The 24,206-nt window shown below is 43.5% G+C and overlaps 1 protein-coding gene across 4 annotated transcripts in view; it reads right to left on the reverse strand.

Annotated features, from left to right (window-relative positions):
• Nucleotides 1–661: 661 nt before the first annotated feature.
• The window catches only part of LOC120046861 (protein phosphatase 1 regulatory subunit 21-like), a 93,013-nt gene continuing 69,468 nt past the window's right edge, over nt 662–24,206 (reverse strand). For all 4 annotated transcript variants that reach the window (XM_038992430.1, XM_038992432.1, XM_038992431.1 and 1 more), the window contains 10 exons: nt 22,222–22,314; nt 19,777–19,904; nt 15,343–15,495; nt 14,996–15,088; nt 14,542–14,823; nt 10,937–10,972; nt 10,537–10,653; nt 10,082–10,180; nt 9,600–9,728; nt 662–2,711 (listed from right to left, as the gene is read on the reverse strand). In XM_038992430.1, the coding sequence (XP_038848358.1) occupies nt 2,679–2,711; nt 9,600–9,728; nt 10,082–10,180; nt 10,537–10,653; nt 10,937–10,972; nt 14,542–14,823; nt 14,996–15,088; nt 15,343–15,495; nt 19,777–19,904; nt 22,222–22,314 (1,163 nt within the window). In that variant the 3' untranslated portion in view covers nt 662–2,678. The remainder of the gene's footprint in view (nt 2,712–9,599; nt 9,729–10,081; nt 10,181–10,536; nt 10,654–10,936; nt 10,973–14,541; nt 14,824–14,995; nt 15,089–15,342; nt 15,496–19,776; nt 19,905–22,221; nt 22,315–24,206) is intronic.

Raw genomic sequence — 24,206 nt, forward strand, 5'->3', positions numbered from 1 at the left:
GTACAGATGAACGTGGTACCTTCAGGCATTTGGAAATAGCTTCCAAGGATGAACCAGACTTGTGGAGGTCTACAATTTGAGGTCTTGGCTGATTTCTTTTGATTTTCCCATGATGTCATGCAAAGAGGCACTGAGTTTGAAGGTAGGCCTTGAAATACATCCACAGGTACACCTCCAATTGATTCAAAATATGTCAATTAGCCTATCAGAAGCTTCTAAAGCCATGACATCATTTTCTGGAATTTTCCAAGCTGTTTAAAAGGCACAGTCAACTTAGTGTATGTAAACTTCTGACCCACTGGAATTGTGATACATTGAATTATAAGTGAAATAATATGTCTGTAAACAATTGTTGGAAAAATTACTTGTGTCAGGCACAAAGTAGATTTCCTAATCAACTTGCCAAAACTATAGTTTGTTAACAAGAAATTTGTGGAGTGGTTGAAGAACGAGTTTTAATGACTCCAACGTGTTTGTAAACTTCCGACTTCAACTGTACATTCTGTTGGACTGTCAGATTACATTGTGACGATACAGATTTCAGTAGTATAGGGCATGTTGGCAAACCTCTGGAATTTTGAAGTGGAATGGTTAGTACTGGGCAGACACTAGTCCAAACCGATTAAAAATCAGTCTAAACTGGTAAAAACAATGCACAGGATAAGATTATTAATTTTATTGGCCACACTATAAATGTCACTAGAACACAAGCAATAAGAGTCCAGGGTTGTTTTCAGGAGGTACAAAATGGAAGAAAATTTTCAAAAACTGAGTGAAACAGCAACTTACTAACTGGACTTTCATTTTCTATTGTTAAAAGTTTAGCTATGGTGTGCCCTAATGAACACAACCCTGCTGTTAATTGTGAACTGTTAGAGAAGTCACTACACTGTCAGACAAGGGGTAGACTACCTTAGCTTGCCAACACGCCGATAATACAATTGTAATGGGTACACAAACCATGATAGTCTTACTGGAGGTTAAAAAAAAGAGCAGACCTTTGTGTGTGTATTGCCTTCCAATAGGCAAATATTTTCAGTTCTCTGGGCCCCAATAATCAAGTACTAAATGCAGGTGAGTGATTGATTAGTTTGATGTGTTTCTGCTCTTTTCCATTGATCATCGACTAGTAATTTCATTGGGTCATCATGGAAAATAGTTATGGGAAACCTTAAACGAATGCCTTTCTTTTTTTGTATATTTCTGTTAAAGTACACGGTACAATAATGTATTATATTCACATAAACCCTTTTCTCCATACATGATACATGGGTTTGAAGACTGGTGCGACATGCTGTGTCCCAAATGGCACCGCATTATTCCCTATACAGTGCATTACATTGGACCAGGGCCCATAAGGCAATGGTCAAAAGTAGTGCACTACGTATGGAATAGGGTGTCATTTGGGACACAAGCATAGTTCTCCTCAGTGCACATCCATACACACTTTGGTGTTACAACTACTAGAGAAACATCACAGACAGACACCATTTTATGAACTCTACCTTGTGCAACATCACAGATCATTTAGTTCAAATAGAATGTAACGTGTGGAACAGATCTGTCATGTCAGAATTGATTGGGTAATCGGGTCAGATCTATTCCATGTCATTCGTTCGAGGACAGATGGGACATCGAGATAAAAATGGAATTCTCAGTAGGGGAAACAGAGCTACTCTCCACCCCACGGCAGTTATTGTTTTGTTAACAAAGCGGAGCTGAGGAATGTTGTAAAAAAAAAAAAAAAAAAAAATCCTAAGTTCTTTGTTGTTGTAATATCGCAAACAGACGTGGCTAATTCACCATCAAGGATTCCAGCTTTAAGGGAATGTATGCAAGTGTGTGTCTAGCCTCGGTCTTAGGCCTCCGCTAAACAGCGAAGCCTGGGCATCCAAGGCTAGTGTGTCTAATTAATATGTCACTCATTGATTAATTTCATCTGGTGCAGCCCTTCAAGTAAAATGTGGTAAATATAATGAACGTAGTCCCTCACAAGTCACAACATTTGCACAAATAATCTTTCATTGAATCTAAAAAAAATAGTCCAAATATAAAATGTAGTTATAATAATTAGCAGTCCCTCAAAGCCTGGCATGACAGTCTACAGTCCCACTATTAGACAAAGACAACAACCCAGACAGCCAGTCAGGCACACAATTTAACACTTCACTTGCTCACACGATATCCTCCTTCCACTTAAGAGCAAATTGAATATTTCAAATCGCCGTCATTTCCACATTTAGCACAGAGAGAAGAGACACACTAACCATCAGGGCCAGGTGGTCTTCATTCCCTGACTGTAGTCAGCATCCATGACCTGACTAGTTGGTGGGGGAGGAAAATATAATCTTTCCTTTACATTTTTCCACTTCCTCCCACAAACCAAAGTGCAAAGGGTCAAGCAGCTGCTTCCGCCACACACTGGGAAGCACTTGACACGTAAAGTCATTATCTGTGTCAATCAGAAACACAATTCCTTTAAGCAGAGTGGTAGAGACCCCCCCCCCAATAGCCTCCCTCTGATGGAGAAGTCTAACAGGGTCCTCCATCTTGGTGGTATGGTGGTGTGGAGCTGGCAGGGCTGTAGTGGGTGGGTGGTTCCATAGTCCAGCCCTTCTCTCAGTTAAGGGTGCGCTGCTGATCCAAAATGGAGCCAGTTTCCCCAATGGACTCATTTCCTACCGACCCTTCTTTAGGAGTTTGGAGTTTCCCTGGAAAAGGCAAGAGGAAGAACAGTTAAGTTATACACAACACCTTCCTACTATTGAGTTGGTATTTTATTAGGATCACCATTAGCTTTTGCTGAAGCAGCAACTACTCTTCCTGGGGTCCACAGAAAACATGACATAATACAGATCATTAGACAACAGCTCAAGGACAGAACTACAATTTTTTGGGGTGCGACGACACTCCCCATCCAACCTGACAGAGCTTGAGAGGATCTGCAGAGAAAAATGAGAAACTCCCCAAATACAGGTGTGCCAAGCTTATAGCATCATATCCAAGAAGACGTGATGCTGTAATCACTGCCAAAGGCACTTCAACAAAGTACTGAGTAAAGGGTCTGAATACTTATGTAAATGTGATATCACATTTATATTTTTTTGTAAATTTGCAAACATTTCCAAAAAACTGTTTTTGCTTTGTCATTATGGGGTTGTGTGTGTAGATTGAAGGGGGGAAATTATTTTATACATTTTAGAATAAAGCTGTAACGTATCAAAATGTGGAAAAAAGTCAAGGGGTGTGAATACTTTCTGAATGCACTGCAATACTCTAAGATTTCTTGAATTTGTTCTGGATTTGGGGACTATGAAAAGACCCCTGGTGGCATGTCTGGTGGTGTAAGTATGTGTGTCAGAGTTGTGTGTAAGATGATAATGCAAACAATTTGGGATTTTCAAAATATTAATATTTCTTATAAAAATAAGTGATGCATTCAGTCTCTCCTCAACTCTTAGCCAAGAGAGACCGGCATGCATAGTATTTATATCAGCCCTCTGATTACAATGAAGAGCAAGATGTACTGCTCTGTTCTGGGCCAGCTGCAGCTTAATTAGGTCTTTCCTTGAAGCACTGGACCACACGACTGGAAAATAAACAAGATTAGACTAAACTAGAGCATGCAGAACTTTCTTTTAGGAGTGTGGTGTCAAAAAAGCAGAGTTTCTATTTATTACGGATAGACCTCTCCCCATCTTTACATCCATTGAATCTGTTTTGACCATGACAGTTCACAATCTAAGGTAACGTCAATTAATTTAGTCTCCTCAACTTGTTCAACAGCCACACCTTTCATTACCGGATTCAGCTGAGGTCTAGAATATAGGGAATGATATGTACCAAATACAATGCTCTTAGTCTTAGAGATGTTCAGGACCAGTTTATTACTGGCCACCCATTCCAAAACAGACTGCAACTCTGTTAAGGGTTTCCACTCAAGAGTGGTGCAGTGGTCTAAGGCACTGCATCGCGGTGCTTGAGGCATCACTACAGATCCGGGTTCGAACCTGGGCTGTGTTGCAGCCGGCCGTGACCGGGAGACACACAATTGGCCCAGCGTTGTACGGGTTGGGATGTCCTTGTCCCATCGTGCTTTAGCGACTCCTGTGGCGGCCCGGGCGCATGCACGCTGACATGGTCGGCAGTTGTATGGTGTTTCCTCCAACACATTGGTGCGGCTGGCTTCCGGGTTCAGCGAGCGGTGTCAAGAAGCAGTCCGGCTTGGCAGGGTCGTGTTTCGGAGGACGCATGGGCTCTCGACTTTCGCCTCTCAAGTCCATATGGGAGTTGCAGCGATTAGACAAGACTAACTACCAATTGGATATCACGAAATTGGGGAGAAAGAGGGATAAAACGTTTTTTTTTTTTTTTTTTTAAGTGACTTCATTAGCTGTGGTTGCTGATGCGTATATGGTTGAATCATAAGCATACACAAATGCTTCGTTTAATGCCAGTGGCAAAAATAGAAAAGAGTAAAGGGCCTAGAGAGATGCCCTGCGGTACACCACACTTTACATGTTTAACATTAGAGAAGCTTCCATTAAATAAATGCCTGAGTTCTATTAGATAGATAGCTCTGAATCCACAACATGGCAGAGGTTGAAAAGCCATAACAGATACGTTTTTCAACAGGTTATGGTCAATAATATTAAAGGCTGCACGGAAATCTAACAGTACAGCTCCCACAATATTCAATTTCTTTCAACCAATCAGTCATTTGTGTCAGTGCGATACATGTTGAGTGCCCTTCTCTATAAGCATGCTGAAAGTCTGTTGTTAATTTGTTTACAGAGAAATAGCATTGTATTTGGTCAAACACAATTTTTTTACAACAGTTTGCTAGGAGCTGGCAGCAAGCTGATAGGCCTGCTATTAGGACCAGTAAAGGCTGCTGTACCACGCCACTTTACCACATTCCGCTACCACTAGGGTAGTGGAATTACTTTGGCTTCCCTCCAGGCCTGAGTACAAAGTCTTTCCTCTAGGCTCAGATTAAAGATATGACAGATAGCAGTGGCTATAGAGTCAGCTTCCATCCTAAGTAGCTTTCCATCTAAGCTGTCAAAGCCCAGGAGGTTTGTCATTATTGATCGATAACTATTTTTCCACCTCACACTAACTTTCCAAATTCAAGGTTGCAATGCTTGTCTTTCATTATTTGTTTTCTTGTATATGAATACGATGGCTCACTGTCCGTTGTTGGCATTTTCTGCTAAAGTTTGCCCACTTTGCTAATGAAGTAATCAAAATAATGGCAACATCAAATGGTTTTGTGATAAGCCATCTGATTCGATGAAAGATGGAGTTGAATGTCTTTCTGCCCATAATTTCATTTAAAGTGCTCTAAAGTTTATTTTCCATCATTCTTTATATCATTGATATTGGCTTCATAGTACAGTTTCTTTTGTTGTGGAGTTTAGTCTCACAATTTCTCAATTTGCAGTAGGTCAGCCAGTCAGATGTGCAGCCAGATGTATTAGCCACTCCTTTAGCCCCATCTCTTTCAACCATACAGTTTTTCAATTCCTCAATCAATAAATGGAGCCTTGAACAGCTCTTAGTTTCTAAACAGGTGAATTGTTTAATCAATAATTTGAAGAGGCAATTTCATAAATTCATCAAGTGCAGCGTCTGGATGCTGCACTTCACATCCGACCAACAAATATGTTTATCATCATCCACATAAGTCACAGCAAAATATTTTGTATGATCTCTTATACAGTCATTTAGACCCAGCTTTTGGAACTTTGGCTTCCCTGGATATAGCCACAATATTGTGATCACTGCATCCAATGGGTACGGATATAGCTTTAGAACAAAGTTCTACAGTATTAGTAAAAATGTGATCAATACATGTGGTGATCTTGTTCCTGTAGTGTTTGTAAACACCCTGGTACATTGATTAATCATTTGAACCAGATTACAGGCACTGTTTACAGTAAGAAGCTTCCTCTTGAGCGGACAACTTGATGAAAACCAGTCAATATTTTAGGTCCAAGAAAGTAGACCTCTGTTTACATCACATAGAATATCAAGAATTTCACACATTATTTAGATACTGACTGTTAACACCTGGTGGCCTATAGCAACACCCCAAAAGAAAAGGCTTTAGATGTGTCAAGTGAACCTGCAACCACAACACTTCAATAACACTTGACATAAGATCTTCTAAGCATTACAAGGATATGGCTCTGAATATACAGTTGCAGTCGGAAGTTTACATACACCTTAGCCAAACAAACTGGCCAAACAGTTCTATTTTTGTTTCATCAGACCAGAGGACATTTCTCCAAAAAGTACGATCTTTGTCCCTATGTGCAGTTGCAAACCGTAGTCTGGCATTTTTAGGGTGGTTTTGGAGCAGTGGCTTCTTCCTTGCTGAGCGGCCTTTCAGGTTATGTCGACATAGGACTCATTTTACTGTGGATATAGATACTTTTGTACCGGTTTCCTCCAGCATCTTCACAAGGTCCTTTGCTGTTGTTCTGGGATTGATTTGCACTTTTCGCATCAAAGTACATTCATCTCTAGGAGACAGAACGCGTCTTCTTCCTCAGCGGTATGATGGCTGCGTGGTCCCATGGTGTTTATACTTGCGTACTATTGTTTGTACAGATGAACGTGGTACCTTCAGGCGTTTGGAAATTGCTCCCAAGGATGAACCAGACTTCCAGAGGTCTTGGCTGATTTTTTGATTTTCCCATGATGTCAAGCAAAGAGGCACTGAGTTTGAAGGTAGGCCTTGAAATACATCTATAGGTAAACCTCCAATTGACTCAAATGATGTCAATTAGCCTATCAGAAGCTTCTAAAGCCATGACATTTTCTGGAATTTTCCAAGCGGTTTAAAGGCACAGTCAACATAGTGTAAGTAAACTTCTGACCCACTGGAATTGTGATACAGTGAATTATAAGCAAAATAGTCTGTAGACAATTGTTGGGAAAATTACTTGTGTCATGCGCAAAGTAGATGTCCTAACCGACTTGCCAAAACTATAGTTTGTTAACAAGAAATTCGTGGAGTTGTTGAAAAACGAGTTTTAATGACTTCAACCTAAGTTATGTAAACTTCCGACTTACTCTGTATACTTCTAAACCTCACACATAAGCATTCCTGCCTCTATAGATTTTATATCCTTGTAGTGCTACTGCTGTATAATCAAATTAATTATGTGAGTGAGTCTCTGAAATGGCTAATATATGAATGTTATATGATGTTTTTCCTGGGTAGCTTATCAGAGATAGACATAATACTGAAAAGAGCAAACAAAGCAAGAGAAAATATATTAATTCAGCAGTCCATTAATCAATAGGTGTGTGTGCGCGCTGCGTGGTTGAAGCAAAGAACCCATAGGCCTGGCTCTCTCACCCCTTCCTGGCTTCTGGGAGGGAGGGTGGACAATGAGCCTGTCATAGCGGATGTAAGCAATGTCCCCACACTCTGTCGCAGCTTTCATGGCTGAGAACTCTTTCCTCTTCTGTCGCACAACTTCAAGATAGTCCTCATTGAGGAAGATGTACATTCCTCTCAAGTTCTTGGCTCTTTCCAGACCAGCTACATTGTCCTGAACCTCAGGAACTTGACAACTATCGGCCTGGGCCTGTAAACCTGGGTTTTCCAGTTCTGTGGGCGGTTCTTCCCCTCAATCTTCCTGTGGTCTTCAATTTAATCAGAAATCATCCCTCCGTCTAGGTCTCATGTGGAGATTCTGAAATTCCATCCGCAACCATGTTGTTCCGCCTTGTTGTCCCTCATTGTTATCATGTATTCACACACAGAACTGATGTCCTATCTCACTGATTTACAGATTGCTGTCATCTTGCCGTTCTCCTGTTTCAACTCATTGAGCTGACCCTGGGAGAACTGCAAACTGTTCTTCAGGTACTGGACCTCAGGTTGTCTATTCTTTTATTAGTTGAATCCACCAGTATTTGAACAAAACACTTCTTTTGCCCGCAGAACAGCCTCAATTCGTCAGGGCATGGACTACAAGGTGTCGAAAGTGTTCCACAGGGATGCTGGACCATGTTGACTCCAATAGTTCCCACAGTTGTGTCAAGTTGGCTGGATGTCCTTTGGTTGGTGGACCATTCTTGATACACACGGGAAACTGTGGAGCATGAAAAACCCAGCAGTGTTGCAGTTCTTGAAACACTCAAACCGGTGCGCCAAGCACCTACTACCATAACGTGTTCAAAGACACTTTATCCTTTGTCTTGCCCATTCACCCCCCAGTTCCCCTCAGACCCTGCTATACACCACCTCCCAGTTCCCCTCAGACCCTGCTATACCCCACCTCCCCAGTTCTCCTCAGACCCTGCTATACACCACCTCCCCAGTTCCCCTCAGACCCTGCTATACCCCGCCTCCCAGTTCCCCTCAGACCCTGCTATACCCCGCCTCCCAGTTCCCCTCAGACCCTGCTATACCCCGCCTCCCAGTTCCCCTCAGACCCTGCTATACCCCGCCTCCCAGTTCCCCTCAGACCCTGCTATACCCCGCCTCCCAGTTCCCCTCAGACCCTGCTATACCCCGCCTCCCAGTTCCCCTCAGACCCTGCTATACCCCACCTCCCCAGTTCCCCTCAGACCCTGCTATACCCCACCTCCCCAGTTCCCCTCAGACCCTGCTATACACCACCTCCCCAGTTCCCCTCAGACCCTGCTATACCCCGCCTCCCAGTTCCCCTCAGACCCTGCTATACCCCGCCTCCCAGTTCCCCTCAGACCCTGCTATACCCCGCCTCCCAGTTCCCCTCAGACCCTGCTATACCCCGCCTCCCAGTTCCCCTCAGACCCTGCTATACCCCGCCTCCCAGTTCCCCTCAGACCCTGCTATACCCCGCCTCCCAGTTCCCCTCAGACCCTGCTATACCCCGCCTCCCTGTTCCCCTCAGACCCTGCTATACCCCGCCTCCCTGTTCCCCTCAGACCCTGCTATACCCCGCCTCCCTGTTCCCCTCAGACCCTGCTATACCCCGCCTCCCCTCAGACCCTTCCATACCCAGCCTCCCCTCAGACCCTTCCATACCCAGCCTCCCCTCAGACCCTTCCATACCCAGCCTCCCCTCAGACCCTTCCATACCCAGCCTCCCCTCAGACCCTTCCATACCCAGCCTCCCCTCAGACCCTTCCATACCCAGCCTCCCCTCAGACCCTTCCATAGCCAGCCTCCCCTCAGACCCTTCCATACCCAGCCTCCCCTCAGACCCTTCCATACCCAGCCTCCCCTCAGACCCTTCCATACCCAGCCTCCCCTCAGACCCTTCCATACCCAGCCTCCCCTCAGACCCTTCCATACCCAGCCTCCCCTCAGACCCTTCCATACCCAGCCTCCCCTCAGACCCTTCCATACCCAGCCTCCCCTCAGACCCTTCCATACCCAGCCTCCCCTCAGACCCTTCCATACCCAGCCTCCCTGTTCCCCTCAGACTGGATAGTAGTTTGTTACTGGGATATGTCTACACAGCATGTCAGCATAACCTCACCTAGTACTGCTTCTCTGTCTGTCTAGACCCGTGAGTGGCACATTTTCATTCAACCTTAATTTATCCAGGTTTGTCTCATTGAGGGAGCGGTGTGAGGGGACTCTGTACCTTGCTGCTCAGTTTGAGTATGTCAATCTCCTCTCTCTGTTTGCTGAGAGTCTCGTTCATGCTGCACAGGTGGTCGCTCATCATACTGAGTTGTTCCTTGTAACTCCTCTTGGTCGTGGCAAGCTCATCCTGAAAGACAAGGAGCAGGTTGTGGTTAGTTAGAGCCAGTATGATTGTTCAAGGTAATTTGCCATGTCTCAGTTGGAGCATGGATCTTGCAATGCCAGGGTTCCATTCCCGGGCCACCCATACTTAAAAATGTATGAACGATTGATTAAAAGTCACTTTGGATAAAAGCGTCTGCTAAATGGCATTTCATTGAATAAATGGGAAATCTTACAAAAAAAACAGCAAAAAATTTGAGGACCAAGTTCAGGACAAATATGCATAACACAACTACCAATGTAATAAAGCTGATTTTATTCTATCTGGGATAAGCTGCTTTCTTTCAGTCTGAAAATTACACAACAGACGTTGTTTACCTGCAGACGTGTGAAGTTCTGATTAGCCAATTTGACCTCCTCAGTCAGCGTCTCCCGTGACTTCTCTGCAATGGCCAGACGCTTGGCCAGGGCTCGACACTGGGGGGGGGGGGGGGGGGGGGTTACAACACAGGAGATGGCTCACTATTTTAAAAAATAGATAAGTTATAGGATGAAAAATACCATAGTTTTGGCGCAGCTGCACAGCCTATTTTTATTTTAACAAAACGATACTTGGAGTCAAATTATGTATGTATTAAAGGAAGGAAGACGTGAGGGGAAATGTTTGAGTGACTGGTCCAACTAGTAAGTTGGTCTTCTGTAGATCAGCATCTCAATGGAGCTTGACTATGTGTAACTTTGTTCCCCATATATCTCCCCAGTGTCCACCGACAAAATAGGAGCTACATATCCTTAAAAAGTATGTGCTTACGCACGTGTGTGTCATGTCTCACCTCAGCGTGGAAGTTAACAGCCTTGCTGTCAGAGACCTGTAGCTGTGTGGTGAGTTCTCCTACTCTGGCCATGTAGTGAGCCTTAATCAGCTGTTCTCTGGACTCCTCGTCTCCCACCTGTACACACAGAGACAGACCAACGACAACTTTACATCAAGTGGCTCTTATACCTGTGTTGTAATTACACTAGTATAACAAGGTTGTATAAGCATGTTACTACATAGTACTCATTCAAGCATTTATTCAAGCAGTCAGTGTCATTCCAAAGTATGACAATCTATTCATTAATGAGTTCATTCGTCCATCTTTTCAGGAAAGCATTGAGACTAGTCCCGTGAAAGAGGGGAAAAGGAACAGACTTTAAAGAATAGTTGGGTCATGAAAAACAAGACAAACTTACTTCCTCGTTGGTAGGAGTTGTGGTCAACATGCCAACCTAATGCGAGAGATGCAAAACACAGAAACACATTAGTTAGTAACTAACTCCCTATGAGAAAGCTATAAAATGTAAGACTGGTCCCAGATCTGTTTGTGCTGTTTTGCCAACTTCTACAGTTATTGTTGGAGATACAGCACAAACAGATCAGGGTCCAGGCCAATAAAACCCATTTCCCTACCACTGAAATCATATAAAACACTACAGGCCCCTAATATTGACTGACGAAACTGGATTGGAAAGGAATAACATCTATAAAAGCCTGTGAAGAGTGTAGCTGGTTGTTAATGACATGACAACAGTGTCCAGTGACTAACCGCACAAACCGTGTACTGAGTGAGTGGGTGGGTGTTCGCCTGGTCCCAGATCCGTTTGTGCTGTCTTGCCAGCTCCTATGGTCGTTGTTATGCCAAACAATGAGAACCACCATAGGACAACACAAATAGATCTGGGACGCATCCCAATAATATAAATGTTTTCCTTAAATTGTACACTAGTTCACTACTTCCCAAAAATCTAAAAACATTGGATTGGTGAAAGCATGCGCTAGAGGGAGTTTCCAACATTTCTTATACCCATCAGTTATTTTCAAATCAGTGAAGGATAGTGAACAAGTGCATACTTGGGGGAAAGGAGAGATGATTGGGACAGAGCCAGAGACTGATAATACAACTCACTGGAGTTGCAAAGGGCCGGAAACTTTCCAGAAATTTTCCATGGGAAGTTAAGCCCGGGAATGTAGCTTAAATTCATCAAATAAGTTAGCTTATAACAGTGAACCTTTTTTGTGGGATACACAGAAGGCAATTCTAGGTCTTGTGGCATATTTTGGTTAAACTATCCCTGCATGCACAGTGCATTCTTTCATCACATGTACAGCTGATTCTCAAGATCTTGCACACTAATGAGATGCTATTGAGCCCACACTACTACACTGAGCCAAGGACTACATGCTTTCTTGTAAGTTTTGAACACAGTACTGGGTGGGGTGAATATATTTTATATGACGTACATAATCTTTTGTTAATTAGCAAATAGTAGCCTACAGCAAAGTGTGTTTAAATCATTTCTAACTTGTTAACATTTTCTGCTAGTTAGTTTTTGCTACCATGTGGGTTTTAGCTTGCTTGAGCCTGCTAACTGAGTGTTAATTCACCTGTTTCCATACATGTTTCATTTTAAAACATTTATCTTACAAAAGGAGTTGTTTAATCTAACTGATTAACTATTCATCTGTACATAGAATTGTATAATATTTTTTTTCTATTCTTTACAGGAAAATGCCACAGGCACTATCTGATATGTGGAGACATTTCACTGCAGCTAATGTAGAAGGAAAAGCTGTGTACATTTGCAAATATTGTGCCAAATCATATGTGAAGAACGCAACAAAGATGCAGAATCATCTGGCCAAGTGCATAAAGTTCCCTCAGCGCTCACAACAAGTAACCTCTGACAAATGTCCCTCTACTTCTATTCGAGGTGAAAATGAAGAATCAGACACCTTATCGATAGCAACAGCTCATGGTCCTCCTGGAATCTGTTTTTTTGACTCAATGGAGGAACGTAGTCAGAGAAATGCTGATGAATGTCTTGCTACAGCTGTGTATGCAACTGGTTCACCTCTGATGCTCACAGGCAATGTGTATTGGAAGAGATTTCTGAATGTTCTTCCCCCAGCATACACCCCTCCAACCAGACATGTTTTATCTACTAATTTGCTGGATGCAGATTTCAACAGAGTTCAAGGTCAAGCAAATCATAGAGAAAGCAGACTGTGTTGCAATCATCTCTGATGGGTGGTCGAATGTTCGTGGGAATAATTAACTAAACCCCTCAACCAGTATTCTACAAGAACACAGACACAAGGTACAACAGACACACCGGTCTCTATATTGCAGATGAGCTGAAGGCAGTCATCAATGACCTTGGACCACAGAAGTTAATTGCACTGGTGACAGTCAATGCTGCAAACATGAAGGCTGCTTGGTCTAAAGTGGAGGAGTCATACCCTCACATCACACCCATTGGCTGTGCTGCTCATGCATTTAATCTGCTCCTCAAGGACATCATGGAACTGGAAACAATGGATACACTCCACAAGAGAACCAAGGAAATGGTTAGGTATGTGAAGGGTCATCAAGATATAGCAGCAATCTACCTCACCAAGCAAAGTGAGAAGAATAAGAGCACCACATTGAAGCTGCCCAGCAACACCCATTGGGGTGGTGTTGTCATCATGTTTGACAGTCTCCTGGAGGGGAAGGAGTCTCTCCAAGAAATGGCCATGTCACAGTCTGCTGATATGGACAGCCCCATCAAGAGGATCCTCCTGGATTATGTATTTTGGGAGAGAGTGGTAAGCAGCCTGAAACCTATAGCAGTTGCCATTGCACGGACTGAGGGAGACAATGCCATCCTGTCTGATGTTCAGACTCTGCTTGCAGATGTAAGAGAAGAAATCCGTACTGCCCTGCCCACTTCACTGTTGCTCCAAGCAGAGGAAACTGCATTCTGAAATACATCAAAAAGCATGAAGACGTCTGCCTGAAACCCATACACGCCGCAGCGTACATGTTGGACCCCAAGTATGCTGGCAAAAGCATCCTGTCTGGTGCAGAGAACAACAAGGCCTATGGTGTCGTCACTACCGTGTCTACCAAGGTTCTTGGCAGTCTGGCGAAGTACACTTCCAAGTAAGGGCTTTGGGATGGAGATGCAATATGGCAGTTGTGCCAACATTTCTCATCAGCCACCTGGTGGAAGGGACTTTGTGGATCTGAGGCTCTTTCCCCTGTTGCCTCAATCATCCTCCAAATCCCACCAACATCAGCCACCTCAGAGCACACCGGTCCTTGTTTGGGAACAAACACACACCAAAGCACGGAACCGGCTGACCAATACAAGGGATGAAAAATTGGTGGACATCTGGGCAAATTTGAGGCTTTTTGAGCCTGACAACAAGTCATCCTCAACAAGGTTGGAAAGTGACAGTGAAGATGAGGCCTCAGAGTCTGATGTTCAAGAGGTGGACATTGAGGAGGTCCAGGGAGTTGACATGGAAGTTTGCAATTATGTCTACTTATGACAAGGTAAAAGGTTTATGTTTGTCTCCATACGATATTGTAAATATATCCAATACAAAAAACATCTACATTTAAATGGTATTAATATTTATTTGCATATATTTCTGTTAATTTTCATACATTCCCATTAATTCCCACCTCTGAATATTCCCCAAAATGTGCAACCCTACAACTCACTGAAGCCAAAACACTAAAACCTATTTTATGGCTGCTCCCGCGATGACGTGTCTGACTCATTTGGTGGGAAAGGGGAGGGTTGGAAAGGGAGGAATGATCTCCCTAGATTTCATCTCACATCATGCCAGTCTCAGCAGACAACTATCAAGTAATGAAACATGAGGATGAAGCATAATAAAAACACCATTGAATAAAAATAAGGATGCAAAATTCCGAAGTTATCAGTTTTTATGAAATCCCTGTTGATGGATTCTTGCAACTCAAAATTAAAAATAAAATAAAAAAACAAGTGAAGATCGTAACTACCAGACTGGTGCTTATCATAGCGTCCTTCCCTACTCCTCTCTCCTCCAGCTCTCCATCATCCAGGCTGGTGAGGGCTGGGCTGCCCAGACCCAGGGAGAGGGCTGAGGCTGGGCTGCCTCCTCCTCCTCCTCCTCCTCCTCCCAGGGCAGAGGAGAGCTGTGTCTCCAAGTCCTGGATGCGTTGGCTCTCCTTCTCCAGCCTCACCCTGCCCAGCTGGGTCTCCAGCAGCCAGTGCTCCTTCTCCTGCTCCAGACGAGCGATCTTCTCCTGGCTCGCCATCACCTGGGGTGGTAAGGGGAGGAGGGAGAGAGGTAAGAGGACTTATATACTTCTCTATAACACTTATCTAGTCAGTAACCAAATGGGTTACATTGAGAATAAAGAGGCAGACTTAGGACCTGTGTCCTTACAAACTGGAGAGTAGAAGGAAGGAACATGGAAATACAATCAATACCTGTTGTGTGAGTCCCTGTCTGCTCTCTGTAGAGCTGGTTAGAACACGGCGGTTCAACAGGGCCTCTCTGTATGGAACAGACTCAGCTCTGGGCTGGATACACAGACAGGACAGTCAAATACACACTGTTATACTGAACCACAACAGTTAAGTGGATGTTCCACTGTTTGCTTTAGACTGCCTGGAGTGTCAGATGAGTGGGCTTTATACTTTTGGGATTATTCTATTGGTTCCCACATCCTATTTCATCAGGCACGCTTAATCAAACACAGCATTAGTAAAATATTTTGGAATAGTATTTGAACCCAGGTCTGTGACGTGGCCAGCAAAGCCAGGCAACAACTGACCTTTCTGATGGCGTGCATGTAGTCAGAAGCCTTCTTCTTGTTACCCAGCATGCTCTCTGCCTGCAGGGGGTTAAGGGCCCCCACCCCCCCTCTCGGACCATAGCCTGTCGAAGATGTAAAGAAATCCAGGTTGTTGCTGAAGAACGTCGCAATCTGTAGTAAAAAGGTACAGCATTCATATTAAGGTAAGACTTTACAGCATACAGGTATAGGCACTAATGCTTAATAAATTTGTTCTAAGCATGTATAAGCCTTCATGTGTTAAGACAGTATTGGTGAGCCATATACATAGTCTTCTAGGTCTATATTTTGCAGTCCAGACTGCTATTTGAATATCAACAATCTATCAAGTTTGTATACTCCAGAATATGGTGCTGAAAAAGTGCATTTAAAACGTGAAAGAAGTTTATAACATCTGATTCATGACAAACTTTCCTTTACACACTTATCCTACAGAACTTCACTGTTCCTTTAAGGAGATCAGTGGGCGAAGTCAAGGAAGGGATGACAGAATACAGACAGATCTCACACACTCCTACCACTGTTGACCCGGTTTCTTTCTCAATCTTTCCTTGACTCCACCCATCTTATCTCCTCGCCTCCTTTTCAAAATATATTGGAGAAGACGGTCCGAGGGGAGGGTCCTTGAGAAAGATGAATTGAGCCAGTCTGATAACCTCATGGTAAACATCCTTCTTATAAAACTCTGGAACACAGTCATGGAAGTCGAACTCAGCAACCAGCCCTCTTCACTATTAAAACTATAATACCAAAAAAGAACAGCTTGCGTATCTACCTCATACATACCCTCGGGCAACTTGGAAAATACATTAAAGTAGTTGTAAAAGGCATTAACCAAATCTATAACTTGCAAACTTCAAAATAAAACAGTCCTCTGAGGTGTTCAACAGTGCGTCCCTGTTGAACACCTGCCTACACACTGTAAACCTCTCCTGGAGTAGTGACCTGTCAAGCTGAGGACAGGACTTTTACTTTAGACCCTAGAAAATAAATCTATAAAATGCTCTGGTGATGATAGCCTCCACACACACAGCTAGATCACGTGAAGGATGACCACAGCTCTACAAGTGTTCTTACCGTGCGTGTGCCCACGCGCTAATGTGTCTATTAAAGTGTCCTCACAACTGATCATAAACCTCTAGCCTAGAGGCCTGGAGAGATGGTCTCTCGTTACTAAACATTAACATTATTCACCACTAACTACTAGCCCAACGCTCCAAGGACTGTGTGGATCAGTTGGTTAGCCCTACGCTCCAAGGACTGTGTGGATCAGTTGGTTAGCCCTACGCTCCAAGGACTGTGTGGATCAGTTGGTAAGGTCGTGTGTTCAATTCCTGCAGGGCTCATACACATGCTTCTAAAGTATATACTCACAGCTCTGTCTGTTTCAAAGCCCCCAGCCTTTATCTGGGGTACATAGCTGTAAACACTGATATGGTGCGGATCTGTGAACACTTCCCATCTGCCCCAGCTGAGCTCCCCCTCTCTGTGGTCATGTATTGTAAACGACCAATCAGCACAGTTGATGAGCCAGATACTACTTCAACTCTACTGATCATATCAACAACAAAAAATATATAAAACTCTGGCCACAAAGTTGGAAGCACAGAATCGTATTGAATGTCATTGTATGCTGTAGCGTTAAGATTTCCAATCACTAGAACAAAAGGGGCCTAGCCCGAACCATGAAAAACAGTCCCAGACCATTATTCCTCCTCCAGCTCAGTTGGCTCTATACAGTCGGGCAGGTAGCGTTCTCCGGGCATCCGCCAAACCCAGATTCGTCCGTCAGACTGCCAGATGGTGAAGCGTGATTCATCACTCCAGAAAACACGTTTCCACTGCTCCAGAGTCCAATGGCGGTGAGCTTTTCACCACTCTAGCCAACACTTGGCATTGTGATCTTAGGCTTGTGTGGTGCTGCTCGACCGAGGAAACCCATTTCATGAAGCTCCCAACGAACAGTTCTTGTGCTGACATTGACTCCAGAGGCAGTTTGGAACTCGGTAGTGAGTGTTGCAACCGAGGACAGATGATTTTTACGCACTACAGCACTCGGCAGTCCTGTTCTACGAGTTTACAGTTGACCGGGGCAGCTCTAGCAAGGAAGACATTTTACAAACTGACTTGTTGGAAAGGTTGCATCCTATGACCGTGCGACGTTGAAAAGTCACGGAGCTCTCAGTAAGGGCATTCTACTGCCAATTTTTGTCTATGGAGATTCTATGGCTGTGTGCTCGATTTTGCACACACTACATACTATTTCCTTTTTGCCAATATTTTTTTTTTACACAAAATAATAACGAGACTATATACACAAGGAGTACCGGTACGGAGTCAATGTGCCAGGGTACGAGGTAGTTGAGGTAATATGGATTAAATCTGGCAAACCAACAACCAGCAAGAAACAGAAACCTCCTTTAGCGCGTGGGGTGGGGAAAAAAAGTGGACAGAGACTTGCTAGCTACAGTAGCTAGCTAGGATTTTCTACAAGAAATCTGCCTTCATAAATAAAAGCTTCTCCCAAGTGGGTGTGACACCTACTCCTGTTGCCTGCTGCTTGGATTCCACCTGGCGATCTGTTCACCGGCTGCACAGTACTGTCTTTTATCGATGGCGGTTATGATATCGTTTAGGACCTTGAGCGTGGCTGCGGTGCACCCATGACCAGCTCAGAAACCAGATTGCATAGTGGAGAAGGTAAGGTGGGTTTCGAAATGGTCAGTTATCGGTTTGTTGACTTGGCTTTTGAAGATTTTATAAAAAAGGCAGGGTAGGATGGATATAGGTCTATAACAGTTTGGGTCAAGAGTGTCTCCCCCTTTGAAGAGAGGGATGACCGCAGCAGCTTTCCAATCTTTGGGCATCTCAGACAATACGAAAGAGAGGTTGAATAGGCTTGTAATAGGGGTTGCAACAATTTCAGCAGATCATTTTAGAACGAGAGGGTCCAGATTGTCTAGCCCAGCTGATTTGTAGGGATCCAGATTTGAGCTCTTTCAGATCATCAGCTGTCTGGATTTGGGTGAAGGAGAAGCGACGAGGGGGGGGGCTGAGATGTTGGCCGGGGTAGGGGTAGCCAGGTGGAAAGCATGGCCAGCGGTAGAAAAATGCTTATTGAAACGATCGATTATTGTAGTTTTATCGGTGGTGACAATGTTTCTTACCCTCAGTGCAGTGAGCAGATGGGAGGTGCTCTTATTCTCCATGGACTTCTCCATGAAAAGCTGAAATGTCTTGAGTCAATAAGTATTCAACCCCTGTGTTCCCCTTAAATAAGTTCAGGACTAAACAAATGTGCTTAACAAGTCACATAACAAGTTGCATGAATTCACTGTGTGCAATAATAGTGTTAAACATGATTCTTTGAATGACTGATCTCTGTACCCTACACATACCGATAATTGTAAGGTCCCTCAGTCAAGCAGTGAATTTCAAACAGATTGAGCCACAAAGGTCAGGTAGGTTTTCCAATGCCTCACAAAGAAGGGCACATATTGGTAGATGGGTGAAAATTTAAAAAAGCAGACATGGAAAATCCCTATGAGGCATGGTGAAGTTATTAATAAACACTTTGGATGGTGTATCAATACACGCAGTCACTGCAAAGATACAAGCGTCCTTCCTAACTCAGTTGCCAGAGAGGAAGGAAACCGCTCAGGGATTTCACCATGAGACAATGATGACTTTAAAACAGTAACAGAGTTCAATGGCTGTGATCGGAGAAAACTGAGGATGGATCCACATTGTAGTTATTCCACAATACTAACCTAATAGAGCTGGTGAAAAAGGAAGCCTGTACATAATAAATATTCCAGAACATGCATCTTGTTTGCAAAGGCACTAAAATAATACTGCCTAAAATGTTGCAAAGCAATTCACTTTTTGTCCTGAATACCAAGTGTTATTGTATTTGCCCCAAACATACAACACATTACCAAGTACCACTCTTCATATTTTCAAGCATAGTGGTGGCTGAACCATGTTATCGGTATGCTTGTAATCGTTAAGGACTGGGGAGTTTTTCAAGATAAAAAAATAAATAGAATGGAGCTAAGCACAGGCAAAATTATGCATGCATAGACATGGAAATGGTATCCACGAGTTCATCTGACTCTGGAGAAGATAAAGGGCTTCATTGCCAAAATCCTGAAGTATTGCTTTAAGGTTAGGCATAAGGTTAGCAGTGTGGTTAAGGTTAGCTTTAAAATCACATTTTAGAAATAGGGAGTGTTTATGACTTCATGGTTGTGGTAACTAGTGATGACCAGTGATGCCAGCAGACACTCATTGGCAGTGCTGTTAGACACGGTTATCCAAACCAACTATCTGTTAAGTATTAACTTGCCGGTGCTGTTGGTGGGCACACCCAGCATCTCGTTTGTCTAACTAAATAGTGGTACATGGTCCTACCTTGTCGGTGGTGTTGGTGAACATGCCCAGGGAAGCCAGCAGACACTCGTTAGTGGTGCAGAGCTTCTGAGTGACTGTAGGCAACTGCTGTTCCAGACCGGCCTTCTGGCTGTAGTGCTTAGACATCTCTATAGAGAGGAGAGAGAGATAGACAGACACTTACTCTAAAATATATATATATATATTTTTTTTATAATAAATATATATAAAATTCTCAGCAATCTACACACAATACTGCATAATGACAAAGCGAAAAAACAGGTTATTAGAAATGTATTAAAAATAAGCAGAAATACCTTATTTACATAAGTATTCAGACTCTTTGCTATGAGACTCGAAATTGAGCTCAGGTGCATTCTGTTTTTATTGATCATCCTTGAGATGTTTCTACAACTTGATTGGAGTCCACCTGTGGTAAATTCAATTGATTGGACATGATTTAGAAAGGCACACACCTGTCTATGTAATGTCCCACAGTTGACAGTGCATGTCAGTGCAAAAACCAAGGCATGAGGTCGAAGGAATTTTCCGTAGAGCTCCAAGACAGGATTGTGTCAAGGCACAGATATGGGGAAGGGTACCAAGACATTTCTGCAGCATTGAAGGACCCCAAGAACAGACTGCCTCCATTTTTAAATTGAAGAAGTTTGGAACCCCCAAGACTCTTCCTGGAGCTGGCTGTCCGGCCAAACTGAGCAATCGGGGGAGAAGGGCCTTGGTCAAGGAGATGACCAAGAACCCAGAGTTCCTCTGCGGAGATGGGGGAACCTTCCAGAAGGACAACCATCTCTGCAGCACTCCACCAATCAGGCCTTTATGGTAGAGAGGCCAGATGGAAGCCACTCCTCAGTGAAAGGCACATGACAGCCCGCTTGGAGTTTGCCAAAAGGCACCTAAAGACTCACACCATGAGAAACAAGATCCTCTGGTTTGATGAAACCAATATTGAACTATTTGCCCAGAATGCCAAGCGTTACAGCTGCAGAAAACCTGGCACCATCCCTACGGTGAAGCGTGGTGGTGGCAGCATCATGCTGTGGAATGTTTTTCAGCAGCAGGGACTGGGAGACTAGTCAGGATCGAGGCAAAGATGAACAGAGCAAAGTAGAGAGAGATCCTTGACAAAACCCTGTTCCAGAGAGCTCAGGACCTCAGACTGGGGTGAAGGTTCACCTTCCAACAGGACAACGAGCCTAAGCACACAGCCAAGACAATGCAGGAGTGGTTTTGGGAAATGCCTCTGAATGTACTTGAGGGACCCAGCCAGACCCCAGTCTTGAACTCAATCGAACATCTCTGAAGAGACCTGAAAATAGCTGTGCAGCAATGCTCCCCATCCATCCTGACAGAGCTTGAGAGGATCTGCAGAGAATGGGAGAAACTGCCCAAGTACAGGTGTGCCAAGCTTGTAGCGTCATACCCAAGAAGACTCAATGCTGTAAATCGCTGCAAAAAGGTGCATTAACAAAGTAATAAGTAAAGGGTCTGAATACTTATCTAAATGAGAAATAAAATATTTTTTTTGTATATAAATTAGTAAAAACATGTTTTTGCTTTGTCATTATGGGGTAGTGTGTGTAGGTTGAGGGGGAAAAAAACAAAATGTATCAACTTTAAAATAAGGCGGTAACGTAGCAAAATGTGGAAAAAGTAAAGAGGTTTGAATACTTTCCGAAGGCACTGTACACAAACATCTCTACAGACACAGAAAGGAGAGATGGGGTTTAGACATCTCTACATACATAAAGGAAGGAACAGGGGACACATTTATCAGTTCCACATGAAGACAGCATGTATACTGCTTTATAACGGTTAAACTTAAAGCCCATTTATGGCCATTCCGGTGTCTGCATTGGCCGTAGAGCATTTAGTGCGATGCGGCCTCAGCATTAGTCAGCACATTCACACTTACTGCGCTTTCTCAGATCAGAGCTGTTGTGAATGAAGTTATCAAGGAAGTGAGTGTGTGTTTATACAGGACGCACCGCCCCCACATACGGCAACAAATCGTAGGGCGCTATACGAAGCACTACGCATTGTTTCAACATTTAGGAGGCGCATGGCGATATGGTACGGAGCTTGATTTGCCCTCCGCAAGCCTCTGGAGGCTCCGCAATTGCGTCACACCGTACGCAGCCTCTGGCTTCCCGGATCAAGCATAAAAATAGGCTTTTAGACATCTCTACAGAACACAGAAGAACAGACATTTCTTGTTGTTCTGTTTTTTAAATGGATTGTGTGTGTACCTGTTTGACATTTTACTGTATTGTTAGGAGCTAGTAACATGAGCATTTCGCTGCACCCATTATAACATCTGCTTAACTGTGTACGCAACCAACAAACTTTAAATTTGGAAGGAGAGTGGCTTGAACATTAGTCTACAAAAACACTAATTAGAAATAATAATTTTATAGTAAAAAAAAATTTTTTTAAGTAATATTTCACCTTTGACGGCATCGTGAAGACTGTGTAGACAGGCAGCCAGCTGGGTGAAGACAGCAGAGCAACTGCTCTGGGGCATGGCGTCCTGTCGAACACCTGGAAAACAATTTTAAACATTACTCCAGAGTAGCGCAACGGTCTAAGGCACTGCATCTCAGTGCAAGAGGCGTTACTATAGTACCTGGTTCGAATCCAGGACGTAGCACATCCGACCGTGATTGGGAGTCTCATAAGGTAGCGCACAATTGACCCAGCGTCATCCGGGTTTGGCCGTCATTGTAAATAAGAACAAATTCTTAACTGACTTGCCTAGTTAAATAAACAAAGAAACTACTGTCTATACCCAACTTCCAACCTGAAACTGTACTGGAGCTACCAGATAAGTAATATCAGACCCAGTAGGGTCTAGAGAAAATTATCCCAACTCAGCCCAGCTTCCTCTAGACCATTACATTGTCAGAAGGAAACTGAAATGAGTCTGCTGCCTTACCCCAACCCTTCTGAATCCTCCCTCTCCTTTAGTTCCCTATCACTCACGAGGAAAGGATCCTCCCTCTCCTCTAGTCCTATAGACAGTAGCTATTCAATTTGTCAAACAGGTTAGTTATCAAGGCTATAGATTACAAATACATTATTCAAGATCGTATACAGGACACAGCAAATAATTTCTCCAGTTCGACCCTAGTCACTTTGTAAAGCCAGTAAGATGATATACAGTGCATCCGGAAATACAGACCCATTCACTTTACACCTTGTTGCGTTACAGCCTCATTCTAAAATGGATTAAATAATTTTTTCCCACACAATAACCCATAATGACAAAGAAAAAACAGGTTTAAACATTTTTGCAAATACACACACAGTTGAAGTCAGAAGTTTACATACACCTTAGCCAAATAAATTTAAACTCAGTTTCACAATTCCTGACATTTAATCCTAGTAAATATTCCCTGTTTTAGGTCAATTAGGATCACCACTGTATTTTAAGAACGTGAAATGTCAGAATAGTAGAGATTTTTTTAAATTTATTTCATCACATTCCGAGGGGTTAGACATTTACATACACTCAATTAGTATTTGGTAGCATTGCCTTTAAATTGTTTAACTTGGGTCAAATGTTTTGGGTAGCCTTCCACAAGCTTCCCCCATTCCTCCTGACAGAGCTGGTGTAACTGAGTCAGGATTGTAGGCCTCCTTGCTCACACACGCTTTTTCCGATCTGCCCACAAATGTTCTACAGGATTGAGGTCAGGGCTTTGTGATGGCCACTCCAATACCTTGACTTTGTTGTCCTTGAGCCATTTGGCCACAACTTTGGAAGTATGCTTGGGGTCATTGTCCATTTGGAAGAGCCATTCGCGACCAAGCTTTAACTTCCTGACTGATGTCTTGAGATGTTGCTTCAATATATCCACATCATTTTCTTTCCTCATGATGCCATCTATTTTGTGAAGTACACCAGTCCCTCCTGTAGCAAAGCACCCCCACAACATGATGCTGCCACCCCTGTGCTTCGCGTTTGGGATGGTGTTCTTCTGCTTGCAAGCATCCCCCTTTTCTCCAAAAAGTACAATCTTTGTCCCCATGTGCAGTTGCTAACCAAAGTCTGGCTTTTTTATGGCAATTGTGGATTAGTGGCTTCTTCCTTGCTGAGCGGCCTTTCAGGTTATGTCAATATTGGAGTCGTTTTACTGTGGATATAGATACTTTTGTACCGGTGTCCTCCAGCACCTTCACAAGGTCCTTTGCTGTTGTTCTGGGATTGATTTGCACTTTTCGCATCAAAGTACGTTCATCTCTAGGAGACAGAACGCGTCTCCTTCCTGAGCGGTATGACGGCTGCGTGGTCCCATGGTGTTTATACTTGCGTACTATTGTTTGTACAGATGAACGTGGTACCTTCAGGCATTTGGAAATTGCTCCCAAGGATGAACCAGACTTGTGGAGGTCTACCATTTTTATTCTGAGGTCTTCGCTGATTTCTTTTG

Source organism: Salvelinus namaycush, chromosome 4, assembly GCF_016432855.1.
Source record: "Salvelinus namaycush isolate Seneca chromosome 4, SaNama_1.0, whole genome shotgun sequence".
Taxonomy (NCBI): Eukaryota; Metazoa; Chordata; class Actinopteri; order Salmoniformes; family Salmonidae; genus Salvelinus; species Salvelinus namaycush.